Source organism: Pseudophryne corroboree, chromosome 2 (genome assembly GCF_028390025.1).
Source record: "Pseudophryne corroboree isolate aPseCor3 chromosome 2, aPseCor3.hap2, whole genome shotgun sequence".
Lineage (NCBI taxonomy): Eukaryota > Metazoa > Chordata > Amphibia > Anura > Myobatrachidae > Pseudophryne > Pseudophryne corroboree.
This window is the reverse complement of record NC_086445.1, coordinates 284,905,042-284,929,560: the sequence shown is the minus strand read 5'-3', so window position 1 is coordinate 284,929,560 and position 24,519 is coordinate 284,905,042. Positions and strand designations below refer to the sequence as shown.

At 48.1% G+C, this 24,519-nt stretch overlaps 1 protein-coding gene across 5 annotated transcripts in view; it reads right to left on the bottom strand.

Moving 5' to 3' along the window:
* The window catches only part of SUGT1 (SGT1 homolog, MIS12 kinetochore complex assembly cochaperone), a 321,635-nt gene that overhangs the window by 219,711 nt on the left and 77,405 nt on the right, over window positions 1–24,519 (bottom strand). For all 5 annotated transcript variants that reach the window (XM_063952887.1, XM_063952891.1, XM_063952889.1 and 2 more), the window contains exon 5: window positions 2,904–2,973. In XM_063952887.1, the coding sequence (XP_063808957.1) occupies window positions 2,904–2,973 (70 nt within the window). The remainder of the gene's footprint in view (window positions 1–2,903; window positions 2,974–24,519) is intronic.

Below are 24,519 nucleotides of genomic sequence, written 5' to 3'. Positions count from 1 at the left end.
GGAAAAACCACTGGTAGTTTTTTCTCCCCAAACATAATACCCTTTTTTGTGGTTCCTGGGGTAATATCAGAAATGTGCAACACATTTTTCATTGCCGCAATCATGTAACGTGTGGCCCTATTGGAATGTACATTAGTCTCATCGTCGTCGACACTGGATTCAGTATCCGTGTCGACATCTGTGTCCGCCATCTGAGGTAGCGGGCGTTTTAGAGCCCCTGATGGCTTTTGAGACAGCTGGGCAGGCACAAGCGGAGAAGCCGGCTGTCCCACATCTGCTATGTCGTCAAACCTTTTATGTAAGGAGTTGACACTTTCACGTAATTCCTTCCACAAGTCCATCCACTCAGGTGTCGGCCCCGCAGGGGGGTGACATCACATTTATCGGCACCTGCTCCGCCTCCACATAAGCCTCCTCATCAAACATTTCGACACAGCCGTACCGACACACCGCACACACACAGGGAATGCTCTGACTGAGGACAGGACCCCACAAAGCCCTTTGGGGAGACAGAGAGAGAGTATGCCAGCACACACCAACAGCGCTATATAACACAGGGATTAACACTATAACTGAGTGATTTTTCCCAATAGCTGCTTGTATACACAATATTGCGCCTAAATTTAGTGCCCCCCCTCTCTTTTTTACCCTATGTAGTCTGGAAACTGCAGGGGAGAGCCTGGGAGCGATCCTTCCAGCGGAGCTGTGAGGGAAAATGGCGCCAGTGTGCTGAGGGAGATAGCCCCGCCCCTTTTTCGGCAGACTTCTCCCGCTTTTTTCTATGTATATCTGGCAGGGGTATTTTACACATATATAGTCTCTATGACTATATTATGTGTTATTTGCCAGCCAAGGTACTCAATATTGCAGCCCAGGGCGCCCCCCCCCCCCCCCCAGCGCCCTGCACCCATCAGTGACCGGAGTGTGAGGTGTGCATGGGAAGCAATGGCGCACAGCTGCAGTGCTGTGCGCTACCTTGATGAAGACCGAAGTCTTCTGCCGCCGATTTCCAGGAGCCTCTTCTTGCTTCTGGCTCTGTAAGGGGGACGGCGGCGTGGCTCCGGGACCGGACGACCGAGGCTGGGCCTGTGTTCGATCCCTCTGGAGCTAATGGTGTCCAGTAGCCTAGAAGCCCAAGCTAGCTGCAAGCAGGTAGGTTCGCTTCTCTCCCCTTAGTCCCTCGTAGCAGTGAGTCTGTTGCCAGCAGATCTCACTGAAAATAAAAAAACTAAAATAAACTTTATTTTTCTAAGAGCTCAGGAGAGCCCCTAGTGTGCATCCAGCTCAGCCGGGCACAAAATTCTAACTGAGGTCTGGAGGAGGGTCATAGAGGGAGGAGCCAGTGCACACCAGGTAGTCCTAAAGCTTTCTTTAGTTGTGCCCAGTCTCCTGCGGAGCCGCTATTCCCCATGGTCCTTACGGAGTCCCAGCATCCACTTAGGACGTCAGAGAAAAAACCTTATTGTTTTTGTATGCACAGTTCCTAGCTGTTGGAGTCAACAGCCAGGGACAGTGCTGTGCGCAGTTGTTGGAATGGTCATAAATTGAATAGCATATCGACATGCTATCTTGTAGATAGTAGCGCCGATAATGACGGAGGAGCATAGCGCCATTTATCAGTAATCACTGCTTGCTTACATGGGGGAGGAGTGGTATCATCACTTCTTCCTACATAACGCCTAATCATACATCTACCCCAGAGTTTACGAACCACTGCTGTAACTTAAAGGAAATGTTCAAGATAAACTGATATTTAAAAAGGTAACACATTTCAATTTGATCACTGAATAACTTTTTTTTTTTAAGCTTTTATAACCAAATTGTAAGAATGGAAATCAAAGTAGTGAGTGGTAGCATTAAGCGACGGAATGCAATTTGCAGATGGGCAAACAAAAACAGTTTTAAGAGAACATTTTTCACAATCCCACAACTGCCCTACATTGTGCATGCAATTTAATAATTGAACAGCAGAAAATATTAATGTGTGTAGTGAGCTATTAGCAGAGCTTTGTTTTGGAAGTGGGGGGGGGGGGGGGGGGGCGATGGTTCTATTCCAATGCTAATTAATGTATTTTAGAAAAAGTAGTATTTCCCTGAAATGTCATTGTTTTTTAAATAGAAAATACATTGAGGCAAAACAAAAAGACCCTACAAGTGCAGTGGCTTACTAAGGTTACCATAAAGCAGCATTTTTGAGCATAACATCCTTTCACTTTGTAGATTGCTACAAGCAGACACTGGCAGCAGAGAGGCACTTTGTATAAGATTACATGGTTTGCGAATACAATGACATCATGCAAATAAGATAACAGGAGGAAAAAAACAACAACTTTGTAACTGCAGTTTCTATGGTAACAATGTAATTCGACATAAAAGTGAACTTAAAAAAAATGTCTGCTTTAAGCTAAGGGTGTGTGAGTGTTGTAGATGGAGGGGGTTTAGAGGTTTCACATCAAATCCACTCATTAAATATATCAATGGTTTTTTTGATCCACATATTTCCTTGTGCTTGCTGCCAGTGGCAAAGAACATATTCTGAACATCCATTTTCTAAGGAATTGTGACTGCAGGCAATGCAGGGACTGATGTGTTTAACAGGAAAATGTAATTTACTTATATCTTACATTAACGCAGGTGGCTGCAATATTAAACTGTCATCCTCACACACAATGTGACAACGATAACAGTTTACTGTAGTTTCAAATGCAAGTGTTTTGTGCAACCGGGTGACAATATATAAACAACTGTCAAGGTATCTCGTTAGCTCATTGGTATTCCTAGTCTTTTCATAGGACAACTTCATCCATATTAGAGCAGCACTGATGAATATCCAATTTAACGCTGCATGGCCAGAGGTTTACAGACGGTAATAAATGTAATTGGAAACTAGTACTGACACGTACCCCTTCCTGAGGAAAGCGCTTGCATTGTTAGGCTGGAGCTCCAGGGACATCTTCGCATCCAAAACAGCATCTGCATTAAACCAAAGCATTGAGAATTCAAACACATTCCTGAATTATACTGGGAAGCCTCACTCACTGCAAACTATATCTGCAATGGAACGTGAACAAATGCAGGTGGTTAAGCAGGTGTAATCCAATTTTAACTCTTCTAAAACCTCCATCGCAGGAACAGTTAAAAGATGTATTTCTCAGAAGAGTGTAAAATAGCATACTTTTATCCTTACTTTATTAGGCACACTGTGAATACAATAGTATTGGATGCAGTTTAGAGTAAATAAAGCAAATAAAGAAACTGCTCACTAAAGTTGACAATCAGTACATATACTAAAGTGCAGCCCTTCAGTCACAGCTGCAGAGGAAGGACATAGATCAGCTGAACAATGGAGTAGAAAATCCCTCTTAAAGAACCACAAAACAGTTCATATAGTTCATATAATTAGCCCCTTAATGCACACTGTACATTTTATTATTGAGCAGCTCATTAAATAGATATTAATACACAGGTGGCTGAAATATACCACATTCCTTTAGACTACAAAGGCGCAATTCAATGTTTTTCTCATCTGCTGTCACGCCTAATCTCCCGCCAATCTGGACGGGGTGATATTCAATTGTTTGTACTTTTTGTGCATGTCGCAGCCAAACGCACCAGTCTAAAGTAGTGGGTGCACTGTGTTTTGGGCAGAAGTCTGACTTTTCACAGATTTCTGCTCGCCACCTCAGGAGGGTGCAAGCAGAAATCATAGGCGCAAGCGGCACTCCCGTCCATTTGTCAGAACAATGGAATTGCCCTATCTGGTACCAGGTTCTCAAAAAAAAGACACACTGGTGGTGTTCAGATTGAATATTGAAAATGTAAACATCCGATGATTAATTTTTGCCAATAATTTTACATATTTAAAATACGTAAATATATTGACAAAAATTCACCATCGTATGTTTACATTTTCAATATTAAATCTATAAATGTATTACTGCTATCTAGATGCAGGAGTCTTGGTGACCATCATCTAGTTTTAAATAGCCATACTATGTAGAAAATACAGTAAGGAATGTCTAATTGCCATTTAGAAAGTACTGAATAAATATGGCTCCATTGCTTTCTATCAGTTTATCGTATTATAGTATCTAATACCAACATTATCTAACAGGTTAGTCCTATTACCAACCTATCAACATTGCCTTTCGGAAATGAAAAACCCGGTTGTGTAAAAAATACTTGCAAGTATCCCTATATGGATCACTTATACTTGCAAGGATCACACCTTTAAAGTGAAACTGGAGTCTTTCAATTGACTATCATTACTTAACTAGTGCAGAGTCACAATACGACCATTACTGCTTTCTATGTTTACTGTATATTTTGTAATGCATATGTATAATACCCACACAGTTGTAAATGATGGATTAATATTGAGAATATATCATGCTTTTACAATTTTTCAATATTAAAAATAGGATTTTAATACCTACCTGTAAATCCTTTTCTCCTAGTCCGTAGAGGATGCTGGGGTCCACTTCAGTACCATGGGGTATAGACTGTTCCGCATGAGCCATGGGCACTTTAAGACTTTTCAAGGGTGTGAACTGGCTTCCTCCCTCTATGCCCCTCCTCCAGACCTCAGTATAGGAACTGTGCCCAGGGAGACTGACATTTCGAGGAAAGGAATTACTTTTAATTTAACGGTGAGATTCATACCAGCTCACACCTCAACCATGCCGCACAACATGCATTCAACAAAACACATGCCAACGGGCATGAACAATCTTTGCAGCAACATGCTGAAAATAACCGTAACACAACACTTGTGTAACTACAAACTAATAACTGCAGGTAAAGTACGCACTGGGTCTGGCGCCCAGCATCCTCTACGGACTAGGAGAAAAGGATTTACCGGTAGGTATTAAAATCCTATTTTCTCATACGTCCTAGAGGATGCTGGGGTCCACTTCAGTACTATGGGGTTATACCAAAGCTCCAGAACGGGCGGGAAAGTGCGGATGACCCTGCAGCACAGATTGACCAAACTGTAGGTCCTCATCGGCTAAGGTGTCAAACTTGTAAAATTTAGCAAACGTGTTTGCCCCTGACCAAGTAGCTGCTCGGCAAAGTTGTAAAGCCAAAACCCCCCGGGCAGCCGCCCAGGACGAGCCCACCTTTCTAGTAGAATGGGCAGTCACCGAATTCGGTACCGGCAATCCTGCCGTAGAATGAGCGTGCTGAATCGTACCTCTAATCCAGCGCGCAATAGTCTGCTTAGAAGCAGGACACCCAATCTTGTTGGGAGCATACAGGACAAACATAGCCTCTGTTTTCCTTATCCGAGTCGTTCTTGTGACTTAGAATCTCAAAGCCCTGACCACATCAAGGGACTTTGAAGCAGCGATGGTGTCAGTAGCCACTGGCACCACAATAGGTTGGTGTATATGGAAAGAAGTAAACCACCTTTGGAAGAAATTGTTGACAAGTTCGTAACTCAGCCCTATCTCCATAGAAGATCAGGTAAGGGCTCTTGCGAGACAAGGCCCCTAACTCAGACACCCTTCATGTGGATGCCAAGGCCAACAGCATGACCACTTACCAAGTGAGAAATTTCAACTCCATCTCCTGGAGAGGTTCAAACCAATCCGATTGAAGGAATCGTAACACCATGTTAAGATCCCATGGTGCCACAGGAGGCACAAATGGAGGTTGGATGTGTAGCACCCCTTTCACGAAAGTCTGAACTTCTGGAAGGGAGGCCAATTGTTTCTGAAAGAAAATGGACAAAGCCGAAAGCTGGCCCTTGATTGAACCCAATCGTAGGTCTGCATCCACACCCACCTGGAGAAAAAATAAAAATTTACTTACCGATAATTCTATTTCTCGTAGTCCGTAGTGGATGCTGGGAACTCCGTAAGGACCATGGGGAATAGCGGCTCCGCAGGAGACTGGGCACAAAAGTAAAGCTTTAGGACTACCTGGTGTGCACTGGCTCCTCCCCCCACGACCCTCCTCCAAGCCTCAGTCAGGATACTGTGCCCGGACGAGCGTACACAATAAGGAAGGATTTTGAATCCCGGGTAAGACTCATACCAGCCACACCAATCACACCGTACAACCTGTGATCTGAACCCAGTTAACAGCATGATAACAGAGGAGCCTCTGAAAAGATGGCTCACAACAATAATAACCCGATTTTTGTAACAATAACTATGTACAAGTATTGCAGACAATCCGCACTTGGGATGGGCGCCCAGCATCCACTACGGACTACGAGAAATAGAATTATCGGTAAGTAAATTCTTATTTTCTCTGACGTCCTAGTGGATGCTGGGAACTCCGTAAGGACCATGGGGATTATACCAAAGCTCCCAAACGGGCGGGAGAGTGCGGATGACTGCAGCACCGAATGAGAGAACTCTAGGTCCTCCTCAGCCAGGGTATCAAATTTGTAGAATTTAGCAAACGTGTTTGCCCCTGACCAAGTAGCTGTTTGGCAGAGTTGTAAAGCCGAGACCCCTCGGGCAGCCGCCCAAGATGAGCCCACCTTCCTTGTGGAATGGGCTTTTACAGATTTTGGCTGTGGCAGGCCTGCCACAGAATGTGCAAGCTGAATTGTACTACAAATCCAACGAGCAATAGTCTGCTTAGAAGCAGGAGCACCCAGCTTGTTGGGTGCATACAGGATAAAAAGCGAGTCAGATTTCCTGACTGCAGCCGTCCTGGAAACATATATTTTCAGGGCCCTGACTACGTCCAGCAACTTGGAGTCCTCCAAGCCCCTAGTAGCCGCAGGTACCACAATAGGCTGGTTCAAGTGAAACGCTGAAACCACCTTAGGGAGAAATTGAGGACGAGTCCTCAATTCTGCCCTGTCCGTATGAAAAATTAGGTAAGGGCTTTTATAGGATAAAGCCGCCAATTCTGAGACACGCCTGGCTGAGGCCAGGGCCAACAGCATTACCACTTTCCATGTGAGATATTTTAAGTCCACAGTGGTGAGTGGTTCAAACCATTGTGATTTTAGGAACCCCAAAACTACATTGAGATCCCAAGGTGCCACTGGAGGCACAAAAGGAGGCTGTATATGCAGTACTCCCTTGACAAACGTCTGAACTTCAGGAACTGAAGCCAGTTCTTTCTGGAAGAAAATCGACAGGGCCGAAATTTGAACCTTAATGGACCCTAATTTTAGGCCCATAGACAGTCCTGTTTGCAGGAAATGCAGGAAACAACCCAGTTGAAATTCCTCTGTAGGGGCCTTCCTGGCCTCGCACCACGCAACATATTTACGCCAAATACGGTGATAATGCTGTGCGGTTACATCCTTCCTGGCTTTGATCAGGGTAGGGATGACTTCATCCGGAATGCCTTTTTCCTTCAGGATCCGGCGTTCAACCGCCATGCCGTCAAACGCAGCCGCAGTAAGTCTTGGAACAGACAGGGTCCCTGCTGGAGCAGGTCCCTTCTTAGAGGTAGAGGCAACGGTTCCTCTGTGAGCATCTCTTGAAGTTCCGGGTACCAAGTCCTTCTTGGCCAATCCGGAGCCACGAGTATAGTCCTTACTCCTCTCCTTCTTATGATTCTCAGTACCTTGGGTATGAGAGGCAGAGGAGGGAACACATACACCGACTGGTACACCCACGGTGTTACCAGAGCGTCCACAGCTATTGCCTGAGGGTCCCTTGACCTGGCGCAATACCTGTCTAGTTTTTTGTTGATGCGGGACGCCATCATGTCCACCTTTGGTTTTTCCCAACGGTTCACAATCATGTGGAAGACTTCTGGGTGAAGTCCCCACTCTCCCTGGTGGAGGTCGTGTCTGCTGAGGAAGTCTGCTTCCCAGTTGTCCACTCCCGGAATGAACACTGCTGACAGTGCTATCACATGATTTTCCGCCCAGCGAAGAATCCTTGCAGCTTCTGCCATTGCCCTCCTGCTTCTTGTGCCGCCCTGTCTGTTTACGTGGGCGACTGCCGTGATGTTGTCTGACTGGATCAGCACCGGCTGACCTTGAAGCAGAGGTCTTGCTAGGCTTAGAGCATTGTAGATGGCCCTTAGCTCCAGGATATTTATGTGAAGTGATGTCTCCAGGCTTGACCACAAGCCCTGGAAATTTCTTCCCTGTGTGACTGCTCCCCAGCCTCTCAGGCTGGCATCCGTGGTCACCAGGACCCAGTCCTGAATGCCGAATCTGCGGCCCTCTAGAAGATGAGCACTCTGCAACCACCACAGGAGAGACACCCTTGTCCTTGGTGACAAGATTATCCGCTGATGCATCTGAAGATGCGACCCGGACTATTTGTCTAGCAGATCCCACTGGAAGGTTCTTGCGTGGAATCTGCTGAATGGGATTGCTTCGTAAGAAGCCACCATCTTTCCCAGGACCCTTGTGCATTGATGCACTGAGACTTGGCCTGGTTTTAGGAGATTTCTGACTAGTTCGGATAACTCCCTGGCTTTCTCCTCCGGGAGAAACACCTTTTTCTGGACTGTGTCCATGATCATCCCTAGGAATAGAAGTCGTGTCGTCGGGATCAGCTGCGATTTTGGAATATTGAGAATCCAACCGTGCTGGCGCAGCACTATCTGAGATAGTGCTACCCCGACTTCCAACTGTTCCCTGGATCTTGCCCTTATCAGGAGATCGTCCAAGTAAGGGATAACTAAAACTCCCTTCCTTCGAAGGAGTATCATCATTTCGGCCATTACCTTGGTAAAGACCCGGGGTGCCGTGGACAATCCAAATGGCAGCGTCTGAAACTGATAGTGACAGTTCTGTACCACAAACCTGAGGTACCCTTGGTGAGAAGGGTAAATTGGGACATGTAGGTAAGCATCTTTGATGTCCAGAGACACCATATAGTCCCCTTCTTCCAGGTTTGCAATCACTGCTCTGAGTGACTCCATCTTGAATTTGAACCTTTGTATGTAAGTGTTCAAAGATTTTAGATTTAAAATTGGTCTCACCGAGCCGTCCGGCTTCGGTACCACAAATAGTGTGGAATAGTACCCCTTTCCCTGTTGTAGGAGGGGTACCTTGATTATCACCTGCTGGGAATACAGCTTGTGAATGGCTTCCAATACTGCCTCCCTGTCTGAGGGAGACGTCGGTAAAGCAGACTTTAGAAAACGGCGAGGGGGAGACGTCTCGAATTCCAATTTGTACCCCTGAGATACCACCTGAAGGATCCAGGGGTCCACTTGCGAGTGAGCCCACTGCGCACTGAACTTCTTGAGACGGGCCCCCACCGTGCCTGAGTCCGCTTGTAAAGCCCCAGCGTCATGCTGAGGACTTTGCGGAGGCGGGAGAGGGCTTTTGTTCCTGGGAACTGGCTGTTTGCTGCAGCCTTTTTCCTCTCCCTCTGCCACGGGGCAGAAATGAGGCGCCTTTTGCCCGCTTGCCCTTATGGGACCGAAAGGACTGCGCCTGATAATACGGCGTCTTCTTAGGTTGAGAAGCTACCTGGGGTAAAAATGTGGATTTTCCAGCAGTTGCCGTGGCTACCAGGTCTGATAGACCTACCCCAAATAACTCCTCCCCCTTATAAGGCAATACTTCCATGTGCCTTTTAGAATCCGCATCACCTGACCACTGCCGCGTCCATAAACTTCTTCTTGCAGAAATGGACAGCGCGCTAACTCTTGATGCCAGTCGGCAAATATCCCTCTGTGCATCACGCATATATAGAAATGCATCCTTCAAATGTTCTATAGTCAGTAATATACTGTCCCTATCTAGGGTATCAATATTTTCAGTCAGGGAATCCGACCACGCCACGCCCGCACTGCACATCCAGGCTGAGGCGATTGCTGGTCGCAGTATAACACCCGTGTGAGTGTATATACATTTTAGGATATTCTCCAGCTTTCTATCGGCAGGTTCCTTTAGGGCGGCCGTATCAGGAGAGGGTAGTGCTACCTGTTTAGACAAGCGTGTGAGCGCTTTATCCACCCTAGGGGGTGTTTCCCAACGTACCCTATCCTCTGGCGGGAAAGGGTATGATGCCAATAACCTTTTAGGAATTATCAGTTTTTTATTGGGGGAAACCCACGCCTCATCACCCACTTCATTTAATTCCTCGGATACAGGAAAAACTACAGGCAGTTTTTTCTCACCAAACATAATACCCTTTTTAGTGGTACTTGTAGTATCAGAAATATGCAATACATTTTTCATTGCTTCAATCATGTAACGTGTGGCCCTACTGGAAGTCACGTTTGTCTCCTCATCATCGACACTGGAGTCAGTATCCGTGTCTGTGTCTGCCATTTGAGGTAACGGGCGTTTTAAAGCCCCTGATGGCGTTTGAGACCCCTGGACAGGCACAAGCTGAGTAGCCGGCTGTCTCATGTCGTCAACTGTCTTTCGTAAAGAGCTGACACTGTCACGCAATTCCTTCCATAAATAAGCTCAGCCACTCAGGTGTCGACTCCCTAGGGGGTGACAACTCTATAATAGGCAATTGCTCCGCCTCCATCTCATTTTCCTCCTCAAACATGTCGACACAATCGTACCGACACACTGCACACACACAAGGAATGCTCTGATAGAGGACAGGACCCCACTAGCCCTTTGGGGAGACAGAGGGAGAGTATGCCAGCACACACCAGAGCGCTATATATATACAGGAATACCACTATAAAATGTGCTTTTCCCTTATAGCTGCTGTTATTATTAAAAACTGCGCCAAATTAGTGCCCCCCTCTCTTTTTTACCCTTTTCTGTAGTGCAGGACTGCAGGGGAGAGTCAGGGAGACGTCCTTCCAGCGGAGCTGTGATGGAAAATGGCGCCCGTGTGCTGAGGAGATAGGCTCCGCCCCCTTCTCGGCGGCCTTTTCTCCCGCTTTTGGTGAGTTCTGGCAGGGGTTAAAATACATCCATATAGCCCTGGGGGTTATATGTGGTGTATTTTTGCCAGCCAAGGTGTTTTACATTGCTGCTCAGGGCGCCCCCCCCTAGCGCCCTGCACCCTCAGTGACCGAAGTGTGCAGTGTGCCTGAGTAACAATGGCGCACAGCTGCAGTGCTGTGCGCTACCTTGTTGAAGACTAATGTCTTCTGCCGCCGATTTTTCGGACCTCTTCTTGCTTCTGGCTCTGTAAGGGGGCCGGCGGCGCGGCTCTGGGACCGAGCTCCGAGGCTGGGCCTGTGTTCGGTCCCTCTGGAGCTAATGGTGTCCAGTAGCCTAAGAAGCCCAATCCACTCTGCACGCAGGTGAGTTCGCTTCTTCTCCCCTTAGTCCCTCGATGCAGTGAGCCTGTTGCCAGCAGGTCTCACTGAAAATAAAAAACCTAAAACTAAACTTTCACTAAGAAGCTCAGGAGAGCCCCTAGTGTGCACCCTTCTCGGCCGGGCACAAAAATCTAACTGAGGCTTGGAGGAGGGTCGTGGGGGGAGGAGCCAGTGCACACCAGGTAGTCCTAAAGCTTTACTTTTGTGCCCAGTCTCCTGCGGAGCCGCTATTCCCCATGGTCCTTACGGAGTTCCCAGCATCCACTAGGACGTCAGAGAAATGGAGAAAACGTCCTAACTGAAAACTGTTCCATTGGAGCCTTCTTGGTTTCACACCAAGACACATATTTTCTCCAAATACGGTGGTAATGTTTAGACGTTACTCATTTCCTGGCCTGAATAAGAGTGGAAATGACTTCTTTGGGAATACCCTTTCGGGCTAGGATCCGGCGCTCAACAGCCATGCCGTCAAACGTAGCCACGGTAAGTCGTGATAAGAGGCCGAGGATCTTCTATGATCAACTTCTTGAAGATCTGGATACCAAGCCCTCCTTGGCCAGTCTGGGACCGTAAGGGTCGCTCGAACTCCTGTTCTCCTTATGATTTTGAGAAGTTTTGGTATCAGTGCAAGTGGAGGGAAGACATACACTGACCGGAACACCCACTGGGTCACTAGTGCATCCACTGCTATTGCTTGAGGGTCTCTCGACCTGGAACAATATCTCTGAAGCTTTTTGTTGAGACGAGATGCCATCATGTCTACTTGGGGAACTCCCCAAAGACCTGTCACCTCCGCGAAGACTTCTTGGTGGAGGCCCCATTCTCCTGGATGGAGTTCGTGTCTGCTGAGGAAGTCTGCTTCCCAGTTGTCCACTCCCGGAATGAAAATTGCAGACAGAGCTCTTGCATGTCTTTCTGCCCAGCGGAGGAACTTCGTCACCTCTGCCCTTGCCGCTCTGCTTTTCGTTCCACCTTGACGGTTTATGTACGCGACTGCTGTTACATCGTCCGACTGGATCTGTACGGTTTGATCTTGAAGAAGATGTACCGCTTGTAGAAGGCCGTTGTAAATGGCTCTCAAGTCCAGAACGTTTATGTGAAGACAAGTTTCTTGACTTGACCATCTTCCTTGGAAGCTCTCCCCCTATGTGACTGCTCCCCAGGCTCGGAGACTTGCATCTGTGGTCAAAAGGATCCAGTCTTGAATCCCGAACTTGCGTCCCTTTAGGAGGTGAGAACTGTGTAGCCACCACAGGAGCGAAATTCTGGCTTTGGATGACAGGATTATCCTCTGATGCATGTGTAGATGGGATCCGGACCACTTGTCCAATAGGTCCCCCTGGAATATTCTGGCATGGAATCGGCCAAACTGTATGGCCTCGTAGGCCGCTACCATCTTTCCCAACAACCGAATGCATTGATGAATCGACACTCTTGTTGGTTTCAGAATTTGTTTGACCATTCTCTGGATATCCAGAGCCTTTTCTACTGGAAGAAATACCCTCTGTACTTCTGTGTCCAATATCATCCCGAGAAAGAACAATCTTGTCGTCTGTTCCAATTGTGACTTTGGAAAATGTATGATCCAACCGTGACGTTGGAGTATTGTCAGGGAGAGTGCAATGTTCTGCATCAACTTTTCCCTGGACCTCACTTTTATCAGAAGATCGTCCAGATAAGGAATTATATTGACTCCTTGCAGTCGAAGGAGGACCATCGTCTCCGCCATTACTTTGGTGAATACCCTCGGTGCCGTGGAGAGTTCGAACGGCAATGTCTAAAATTGGTAATGACAATCCTGTACTGCGGATCTCAGATAAGCTTGATGCGGATGATAAATGGGAACATGCAAGTAGGCATCTTTTATGTCCACTGACACCATGAATTCCCCCTCCTCCAGAGTGGAAATCACTGCCCTCAGTGATTCCATCTTAAACTTGAACCTTTGCAGGTAGAGATTCAGATTTTTCAGGTTTAGAAATGGTCTGACCGAGCCGTCCGGCTTCGGAACTACAAATAGGCTTGAATAAAAACCTTTCTTTTTGTTGAGACAAGGAAACCAGGACAATGACTTGATCCTGACACAATCACTGTATTGCTGCTGCTACCACTTCCCTATCCGGGACAGAAGCTGGTAAAGTCGATTTGAAAATACGGCCTGGGGAAATGTCATGAAACTCCAGTTTCTACCCGTGGGACTCTCTTTGTACGGCCCACGTGTCTAGGCCAGATTGAACCCAGAACTGACTGAAGAGTTTCAGACGTGCTCCCACCTGATCGGACTCCCGCAAGGGAGCCCCAGCGTCATGCTGAAGATTTGGCATAAGCAGAGGTTGATTTCTGCTCCTGTGAGACACTGTGGACTTTATTTCCTTTTCCCTTACCTTTACCCACAAAGAGAGGGGGGCCTTTACCCTTTCTTTTTTTTTGGTTCGAAAAGACTGCATCTGAGAGTGATGTGTCTTTTACGCCGGCGCAGGAGTATTAGGCAAGAATGTCGACTCTACCTGCGTTAGACGCAGAACTAAAGCATCCAGCCCATCTCCAAATAAGGCCTCTCCTTTATACGGGAGAGCCTCCATATTCCTTTTGGAGTCTGCGTCAGCATTCCATTGGCTAATCCACAACACCCTCCGTGCTGAGATTGCCATGGTAGCGTTTCTTGATCCCAAGAGACCAATATCTTTCATGGTTTCTAGCACGTATGCAGCAGCGTCTATGATATGACCTAACGTTAGGAGTATCTCGTCTCCATCTATTATGTCAATGTTTTCTGACCACTTTTCAATAACACTACTCACCTACTCACAGACTTTGGTAGGGCTGAGTAGTGTCCCATTGGCCACATCAATAGATCACCTCACGAACTTGCGGTCTGCCGGCTTCTTAAATGAAGCCATTCCAGGCGCAGAGAGCAACACCTTTTTTCCTTTTATGACAGGGCCCTGTCTAAAATGTGGGGTGACTACCACCTTTTGGAAAAAGGTAAGCTGCCTGAATTCTTTTTGGGAATCTGAAATTTCTTTTCAGGTTAAATCAGACTCCCTCCAAGACTGTTCAACTCATGAGGTGGAGGGAAAATTACATTACTTCTTTACTAAAGTAAACCCTTTCCTGTGGTAAAAGAGGGGGCTTCGTAACTTCTAACACCTCCTTTACAGCTAAAACATGTTTTGAATGCTTTTCGCTAACTTAGGACCTATTCCCCTGGAATCACTAGTGTCGACACAGTAATCAGAGTCCGTGTCGGTATCAGTTTGTACTACTTGTGCAAATTTGTATGTGACCCAGAGGGGTCCCTGTGGATGAAAGGCAGAACTATTAAAAATCACATCTTCAACAGATTATTTTCAGTTTTCTGCATGAGATTCAGTCCAACCTCTTACTGATATGATTCACACTATCACGTAACCTTTCACCCAGTCAGGCTCTTGGTGTCATATTACAACTCTGTGTCCCTAACATGGCTCCCACAGAGGAAGAGCTCCCTGCCTCAGACATGTCACACACGTGCACAATCACACCAGACACTCCGGGCTTATAGAGGACAGACCCACAGTAAAATCTGTCAGAGGGACACAGAAATGAATTGCCAGTCCACAACTCAGAGCTTAAATAAAAAATCCCTAATACTAAACAGAAACTGAGAGGAGGATCAGCGTCTCTCCTGCTTTTTGCTGGAAGAAAATGTCACTGAGCAGTGTGCTGGCTGACTGAGGTGGAAGCCCCGCCCCCGCAACGGAGCATTTCTCCTCAGCATTTATGAGGTAATTTTTTATACTGGCGGGGGTAGGACTGTGCCTCAGCATCTTATGCCCCTTTACTTGCCAGTTTTACGAGGTTTCATGCTGCCCAGGACGCCCCCCCACGCCCTGCAGTGCCTGTGTATGTGTGGGTAGCATGGCGCGCAGCGTTCCCGCCTGCTGCGCGGTACCTTTTAGCCATCACGATGTCTGATGATTTCTTCTTACACTCACCTGTCTTCTGGCTCTGTAAGGGGGGTGACGGCGGGCTGTGGGAGTGAGCACATAGCCGCAGCTAGCGTTCAGTTCCCTTCAGGAGCTAATGGTGTCCTGTCAGCCAGAAGCAGAGCCATGAAACTATTCAGGAAGTTGGTTCCTACTTCTGCCCCCTAAGTCCCACGAAGCAGGGAGACTGTTGCCAGCAGTTCTCCCTGAAAATAAAAAACCTAACATAAGTTTTCAGAGAAACTCAGTAGAGCTCCCCTGGAGTGCATCCAGTCTGCCTAGGCACATTTTCTAAACTGAGGTCTGGAGGAGGGGCATAGAGGGAGGAGCCAGTTCACACCCTTGAAAAGTCTTAAAGTGCCCATGGCTCCTGCAGAACCGTCTATACCCCACGGTACTGAAGTGGACCCCAGCATCCTCTAGGACGTATGAGAAAGGATATACTTTTTCTGTATATTGAGACACCCCTTTTATTCATCTTCCAAGCTACCCCTGAAGAAGTCTCCACAAACTAAACGCATTGGGTGAACATTTTGTCGTTGTTACACAAACGTACAGATGTGTCCTCTTTCATCCTTGCAGCAGCAACGTTAAACAGCCCTTGAAGTCACGCCATGTCTAAATAATGTCGTGGCGGAACTCTGTAGCACGAGCCTCTTTTTTTTTTTTTTTTTTGTCCGCGAAAATGTGTCTTAAGGTGGGTACACGCTGGAAAGATATATCTGCAGATCAATTGATCTGCAGATATATCTATGGACGGATCGGGCAGTGTGTTGAGCATACACACTGCCCGATCCGTCGGGGACTGACGTCATGAACTGGGCAGGCATGTACACACGCCCGCCCAGTTCAGCTGTCAATCACTGCCGGCCACCGCAGCATGTGTACGGGCGGTCGGCCGACCGCCCCGTACACACACAGCGACGCGCCAGTATATCGGTAGATGTATTGGCCGTCGGGTGTGCTGCGGGGCCAACGCGATACGTCTGTGAACGACGGAGTTCACAGACGTATCGGCCGTACACACTGGCCGACGGTCCCGCGATATATCGGCCGTTCAAGAGAACGGCCGATATATCGGCCAGTGTGTACGGGGGCCTTTAGACACAAAGAACTGTAACAGGATGCACAATCATCTTCTGCTGATTAAAATGATATGCAGCATGCCTATATTCTGTATGTAATTGTGGGTCTATCTGCATCCGAAATGAACATACTGTAGCATAGCATTTTGTATGCAAATACAGTCACACACAGAATATAGGCATGCAGCGTATCATTTGAATCAGCAGAAAATGCTTGTGCATCCTATTACAATTCTTTGTGCCTAAGACACATTTTCGTGGAAAAAAATAAAAAAACGCTCTGTGCTATAGTCACACGGCACTCACACATTATGTGTAACAGGACTTGTAGCGCACAGAGCAAAGATGTAAGAGGACACATCTTTATCTTATTGGCATGTTTTTTTGAGAAAAACCACACTCAATATTTGAACGGTTTTAACTATGTTTTATGGATATTAAAATTGTTTTAAATGTATATATATATATATATATATATATATATATATATGTTTTAGAATTTTTGGGTGTACTTAAGAGAACTGTTAATAAATTGGGTGAGAACTTTCTTTCCACATATCACTAGTAGAGCGCTCATTGAAAATAACAATAAAACCATCTATTTAAATCTTAGGCCCATACTGGCAAGGGCCCATTTTTGGGGTAGCAGCTAAAAACAGACAAAGAACAATTCAACAATTAAGGTGCTTTAACATAAAAATAAGGAAATGTCTTTATCAAGCACTCAAATTAATGCATTGAGGTATATATTTATATTTCTTTAACGTGAAAGTATGTTTCACTAACGTCCTTGAGGATGCTGGGACTCCGTAAGGACCATGGGGAAGACGGGCTCCGCAGGAGATAGGGCACTTTAAGAAAGCTTTGGATTCTGGGTGTGCACTGGCTCCTCCCTCTATGCCCCTCCTCCAAACCTCAGTTTTACACTGTGCCCAGAGCAAGATGGGTGCACTGCAGAGAGCTCTCCAGAGTTCTCTGCCTGAAAGCATTTTTGTTTGGATTTTTCTTTCTACTTTTTACTACTTTTTCACAGGGAGCACTGCTGGCAACAGGCTCCCTGCATCGAGGGACTGAGGAGAGAGGAGCAGACCTTCTTGTCAAAGATAGGCTCTGCTTCCTCGGCTACTGGACACCATTAGCTCCAGAGGGGGTGAACGCAGGTTCTTACTGGGCGTCCACCCCCGGAGCCGCGCCGCCGTTCTCACAGAGCCAGAAGTACAGAAGTCAGAAGACGTCTCAGGCGGCAGAAGCCTTCAGCTTGGGATCAGTACTAATTGCCGCCGGTCGGAATCCCGGCGGTCGAAATACCGACGCCGGAATCCTGACCACACAATCCCGACAGGGGTGGTGAGCGGAACGAAGCCCCTTGCGGGCTCGCTTCGCTCGCCACGCTGCGGGCGCGGTGCCTCGCTACGCTCGGCACACTATTATATTCTCCCTCTATGGGTGTCGTGGACACCCACGGAGGGAGAATATGTCGGGATTGTGGCGGTCGGGATTCCGGCGTCGGTATTTCGACCGCCGGGATTCCGTCCGGCGGCATCCTGACCGCATCCCTTCAGCTTCACTGAGGTAACGCACAGCACTGCAGCTGTACATCATTGCTCCCATACACCTCACACACTCCGGTCACTGTAAGGGTGCAGGGCGCAGGGGGGGGCGCCCTGGGCAGCAATATAAACCTCTGCATGGCAAAAAGACTATATACATGTACAGGTGGGCTCTGTACATGTATATAAAAGAGCCCCCGCCATATTTTACTAAGTTTGAGCGGGGCTTCTCCCTCAGCACTCACCAGCGCCATTTTCTCTCCACAGCACTGCTGAGAGGAAGCTCCCCGGACTCTCCCCTGCTTACACACGGTGAAAGGGTGCTTAAAAGAGAGGGGGGGGGCACATAATTGGCGGTTTACATATTACACAACGCTGCTGGGGAAAAACATTTTGTGTTGGTCTCCAGGGTTATTGTGCTGGGGTGGGTGCTGGCATACTCTCTCTCTGTCTATCCAAAGGGCCTTGACAGGGATACTGTCTTCAGAAAAGGGGTTCCCTGTGTGTGTGAAGTATGTCGGTACGCGTGTGTCGACATGTTTGACGAGGAAGGCTCGCTTACTGTGGAGGGGGAGTGTTTGAATGTCAGGTCGCCGTCGGCAACGCCGACACCGGAATGGGTGGATATGCTGAATGTCTTGAATGCAAATGTAAATCTATTGCATAAAAGGTTAGACAAGGCAGACGCTAGGGATCAGTCAGGTACCCAGTCCATGCCTGTCCCTGTGGCGCCAGGCCCGTCGGGGTCTCAGAAGTGCACCATATCCCAGATCGATGACACATACCGACACAGATTCTGACTCTAGTGTCGACTATGAAGATGCAAAATTACAGCCGAAGGTGGCAAAAGGTATTCGGTACATGATTATGGCCATTAAAGAGGTTTTGCATATTACTGAGGAACCCCCTTTCCCTGACACGAGGGTACACATGTATAAAGAGAAAAAGCCTGAAGTCACTTTTCCATCATCATTTGAATGAAGTGAATTGTGCGAAAAGGCTTGGGACACTCCAGATAGGAGACCACAAGTTCCCAAAAGGATTCTTATGGCGTATCCTTTTCCACAAACTGATAGGATACGCTGGGAATCTTCACCAAAAGTGGACAAAGCGCTGACACGCTTGTCCAAAAAGGTGGCACTGCCTTCTCAGGATACGGCTTCCCTCAAGGAACCGGCTGATCGCAGGCAGGAAATTACCTTGAAGCACATTTACACTCACTCCGGTACTATTGCTAGACCGGCTATGGCGTCGGCCTGGGTTTGTAGTGCGGTTGTGGCATGGGCAGATTCCTTATCTGCGGAGATAGACACCTTAGATAGGGATGCCATTCAAATGACCATAGAGCATATCAGAGATGCTGCCTTGTATATGAGAGATGCTCAGAGAGACATTTGTTTATTAAGCTCCAGAATAAATGCTATGTCTATTTCTGCTAGGCGACTCCTGTGGACCCGGCAGTGGATGGGAGATGCCGATTCAAAGCGGCACATGGAGTCCTTGCCGTACAAGGGGGAGGAGTTGTTTGGAGACAGCCTCTCGGACCTTGTCTCTACGGCTACGGCTGGTAAGTCGAATTTCTTACCTTATGTCCCCCCGCAGCATACTAAGAAAACACCTCATTACCAAATGCAGTCCTTTCGTTCCAATAAAAACAAGAAGGTGCGGGGATCGTACTTTGTTACCAGAGGAAAAGGCAGGGGAAAGAAGCTGCAAACAGCTAGTTACCAAGAGCAGAAGTCCTCCCCTGCGTCTACAAAGTCCACCGCATGACGCTGGGGCTTCCCGGGCGGAGGCAGATCTGATGGGGGCTCATCTTCGGTTTTTCAGCCACGTCTGGGTTCAATCGCAGGTGGATCCCTGGGCAGTAGAGATTGTTGCTCAGGGATACAGGCTAGAATTCGAAGACTTGCCTCCTCGCCGGTTTTTCAAATCGGCTCTGCCGACTTCCCCTTCAGAGAGAGAGTCAGTGTTGACAGAAATCCAAAAATTGTATGTTCAACAGGTGATTGTCACAGTTCCTCATCTCCAGCAGATGTGGTTCCTCATCTCCCGTGTTTGTGGTCCCGAAACCGGACGGTTCGGTCAGGCCCATTTTAAACCTGAAATCTCTGAACTTGTACTTGAAAAAGTTCAAGTTCAAAATGGAATCACTCCGGGCGGTCATCGCCAGCCTGGAGGGGGGAATTGGATGGTGTCCCTGGACAAAAAGGATGCATACCTTCAATGTTCCAATATTCCCCCCCCCCATCAGGCGTTCCTGAGATTTGCAGTGCAGGACTGTCACTACCAATTTCAGACGTTGCCGTTTGGGCTTTCCACGGCCCCGAGGGTTTTCCCCAAGGTAATGGCGGAAATGATGGTGCTCCTGCGCAGGCAGGGGGTCACAATTATCCCATACTTGGACGATCTCCTAATAAAGGCGAGATCTCGGGAGAAGTTGCTGGACAGCGTGTCTCTGTCCAAGAAGACGTTGCAGCTACACGGCTGGATTCTCAATATACCGAAGTCCCAGCTAGTTCCTACAACGCGTCTGACCTTTCTGGGCCTGATCCTAGACACAGACAAGAAAAATGATTTTCTTCCGATCGAAAAGGTTCAGGAACTCATGACCAGGGTATCTTTCCTGTGGTGGCTGAACAGTGCTCACCTTCTAGAGGGTCGCAGGTTCGGCATTCAGGACTGGGTCCTGGTGACCACGGACGCAAGCCTCCGAGGCTGGGGAGCAGTGGCACTGGGAAGAAATTTACAATGTCTCTGTTCAAGCCTGGAGACTTGTCTCCACATCAACGTCCTGGAGTTGAGGGCCATATACAACGCCCTGCGTCAAGCGGAGAACTTACTTCGGAGAAGACCGGTTCTGATTCAGTCAGACAATGTCACGGCAGTGGCTCATATAAACCGCCAAGGCAGAACAAGGAGCAGAGTGGCCATGGCAGAAGCGACCAGGATTCTACGCTGGGCGGAAGGCCATGTAAGCGAGCTGTCAGCGGTGTTCATCCCGGGGGTGGACAACTGGGAGGCGGACTTCCTCAGCAGGCACGACCTGCATCCGGGGGAGTGGGGACTTCATCAAGAAGTCTTTGCACAGATCGCGGATCGGTGGGGCCTGCCTCAAATAGACATGATGGCGTCCCGTCTCAACAAAAGCTAAAGCGGTATTGCGCCAGGTCAAGGGACCCTCAGGCGGTATCGGTAGACGCTCTGGTGACACCTTGGGTGTTCAGATCGGTCTATGTGTTTCCTCCTCTTCCTCTCATACCCAAGGTGTTGAGAATTGTAAGAATAAGCAGGGTCAGAACAATCCTCATTGTTCCAGATTAGCCACGGAGGACTTGGTATCCGGAACTGCAAGAGTTGCTCACAGAAGATCCGTGGCCTCTTCCTCTACGGCAGGACCTGCTGCAGCAGGGGCCCTGTCTGTTCCAAGACTTACCGCGGCTGCGTTTGACGGCATGGCGGTTGAACGCCGGATCCTAGCGGAAAAAGGAATTCCGGAGGATGTCATTCCTACCCTGATCAAGGCTAGGAAAGACGTGACGTTAAAACATTATCACCGTATATGGCGGAAATATGTTTCTTGGTGTGAGGCCAGAGCTGCTCCTACGGAGGAGTTCCATTTGGGCCGTCTACTTCACTTCCTTCAAACAGGAGTGACCTTGGGCCTAAAATTAGGGTCCATAAAGGTCCAGATTTCGGCCTTATCCATTTTCTTTCAAAGAGAATTAGCCTCTCTTCCTGAGGTACAGACTTTTGTGAAGGGGGTGCTGCATATTCAGCCTCCCTTTGTGCCTCCGGTGGCGCCGTGGGATCTTAACGTGGTGTTACATTTCCTCAAGTCACCTTGGTTTGAACCACTCAAAACTGTGGAGTTGAAATACCTCACGTGGAAAGTGGTCATGTTGTTGGCATTAGCTTCGGCAAGACGTGTTTCAGAATTGGCGGCTTTATCGCATAAAAGCCCATACTTGGTTTTTCACGTGGATAGGGCAGAGTTGAGGACTCGTCCTCACTTTCTGCCAAAAGTGGTCTCATCTTTTCATGTGAACCAACCTAGTGTCGTGCCTGTGGCTACAAGGGACTTGGAGGATTCCGAGTCCCTGGATGTAGTCAGGGCTTTGAAGATTTATGTGACCAGAACGGCTCGGATCAGGAAGACTGAAGCTTTGTTTGTTCTGTATGCGGCCAACAAGGTTGGCGCCCCTGCTTCAAAGCAGACTATTGCTCGCTGGATCTGTAACACGATTCAGCAGGCGCATTCTACGGCAGGATTGCCGTTATCGAAATCGGTTAAGGCCCACTCCACTAGGAAAGTGGGCTCTTCTTGGGCGGCTGCCCGAGGAGTCTCGGCATTACAGTTGTGCCGAGCAGCTACATGGTCGGGGACAAACACCTTTGCAAAGTTCTATAAGTTTGATACCCTGGCTGAGGAGGACCTCCTGTTTGCTCAATCGGTGCTGCAGAGTCATCCGCACTCTCCCGCCCGTTTGGGAGCTTTTGGTATAATCCCCATGGTCCTTACGGAGTCCCAGCATCCTCAAGGACGTTAAAGAAAATAATAAGATTTTACTCACCGGTAAATCTATTTCTCGTAGTCCGTAGTGGATGCTGGGACTCCGTAAGGACCATGGGGAATAGCGGCTCCGCAGGAGACTGGGCACAACTAAAGAAAGCTTTAGGACTACCTGGTGTGCACTGGCTCCTCCCTCTATGACCCTCCTCCAGACCTCAGTTAGGATACTGTGCCGGAAGAGCTGACACAATAAGGAAGGATTTTGAATCCCGGGTAAGACTCATACCAGCCACACCAATCACACCGTATAACTCGTGATACTATACCCAGTTAACAGTTTGAACAATAACTGAGCCTCTCAACAGATGGCTCAACAATAACCCTTTAGTTAAACAATAACTATATACAAGTATTGCAGACAATCCGCACTTGGGATGGGCGCCCAGCATCCACTACGGACTACGAGAAATAGATTTACCGGTGAGTAAAATCTTATTTTCTCTGACGTCTTAAGTGGATGCTGGGACTCCGTTAGGACCATGGGGATTATACCAAAGCTCCCAAACGGGCGGGAGAGTGCGGATGACTCTGCAGCACCGAATGGGAAAACTCTAGGTCCTCCTCAGCCAGGGTGTCAAACTTGTAGAATTTAGCAAATGTGTTTGACCCCGACCAAGTAGCTGCTCGGCCAAGTTGTAGAGCCGAGACCCCTCGGGCAGCCGCCCAAGAAGAGCCCACCTTCCTCGTGGAATGGGCTTTCACTGATTTAGGATGCGGTAGTCCAGCCGCAGAATGTGCAAGCTGAATCGTACTACAGATCCAGCAAGCAATAGTCTGCTTTGAAGCAGGAGCACCCAGCTTGTTGGGTGCATACAGGATAAACAACGAGTCAGTTTTCCTGACACTAGCTGTCCTGGAAACAAATTTTCAGGGCCCTGACTACGTCCAACAACTTGGAAGCCTCCAAATCTTTAGTAGCCGCAGGCACCACGATAGGTTGGTTCAAATGAAAGGCTGATACCACCTTAGGGAGAAACTGGGGACGAGTCCTCAATTCTGCTCTATCCATATGGAAAATCAGATAAGGGCTTTTACATGACAAAGCCGCCAATTCTGACACACGCCTGGCCGAAGCCAAGGCCAACAGCATGACCACTTTCCACGTGAGATATTTTAATTCCACGGTTTTAAGTGGCTCAAACCAATGTGACTTTAGGAAATCCAACACCACGTTGAGATCCCAAGGTGCCACTGGAGGCACAAAAGGGGGCTGAATATGCAGCACTCCCTTAACAAAAGTCTGAACTTCAGGTAGTGAAGCCAGTTCTCTCTGGTAGAGAATCGATAGAGCCGAATTCTGGACCTTAATGGAACCCAATTTTAGGCCCATAGTCACCCCTGACTGTAGGAAGTGCAGGAAACGGCTCAGCTGAAATTCCTACGTTGGGGCCTTCCTGGCCTCACACCACGCAACATATTTTCGCCAAATGCGGTGATAATGGTTTGCGGTCACTTCTTTCCTAGCTTTAATCAGCGTAGGAATGACTTCCTCCGGAATGCCCTTTTCCTTCAGGATCCGGTGTTCAACCGCCATGCCGTCAAACGCAGCCGCGGTAAGTCTTGGAACAGACAGGGCCCCTGCTGCAGCAGGTCCTGCCTGAGCGGCAGAGGCCATGGATCCTCTGAGATCATTTCTTGAAGTTCCAGGTACCAAGCTCTTCTTGGCCAATCCGGAACAATGAGTATAGTTCTTACTCCTCTTCTCCTTATTATCCTCAGTACCTTGGGTATGAGAGGAAGAGGAGGGAACACATAAACCGACCGATACACCCACGGTGTCACTAGAGCGTCCACAGCTATCGCCTGAGGGTCTCTTGACCTGGCGCAATATCTTTCTAGCTTTTTGTTTAGGCGGGACGCCATCATGTCCACCTGTGGCCTTTCCCAACGGTTTACAATCAGTTGGAAGACTTCTGGATGAAGTCCCCACTCTCCCGGGTGGAGGTCGTGCCTGCTGAGGAAGTCTGCTTCCCAGTTGTCCACTCCCGGAATGAACACTGCTGACAGTGCTAACACGTGATTTTCCGCCCATCGGAGAATCCTTGTGGCTTCTGCCATCGCCGTCCTGCTTCTTGTGCCGCCCTGTCGGTTTACATGGGCGACTGCCGTGATGTTGTCTGACTGGATCAGTACCGGCTGGTTTTGAAGCAGGGGTTTTGCCT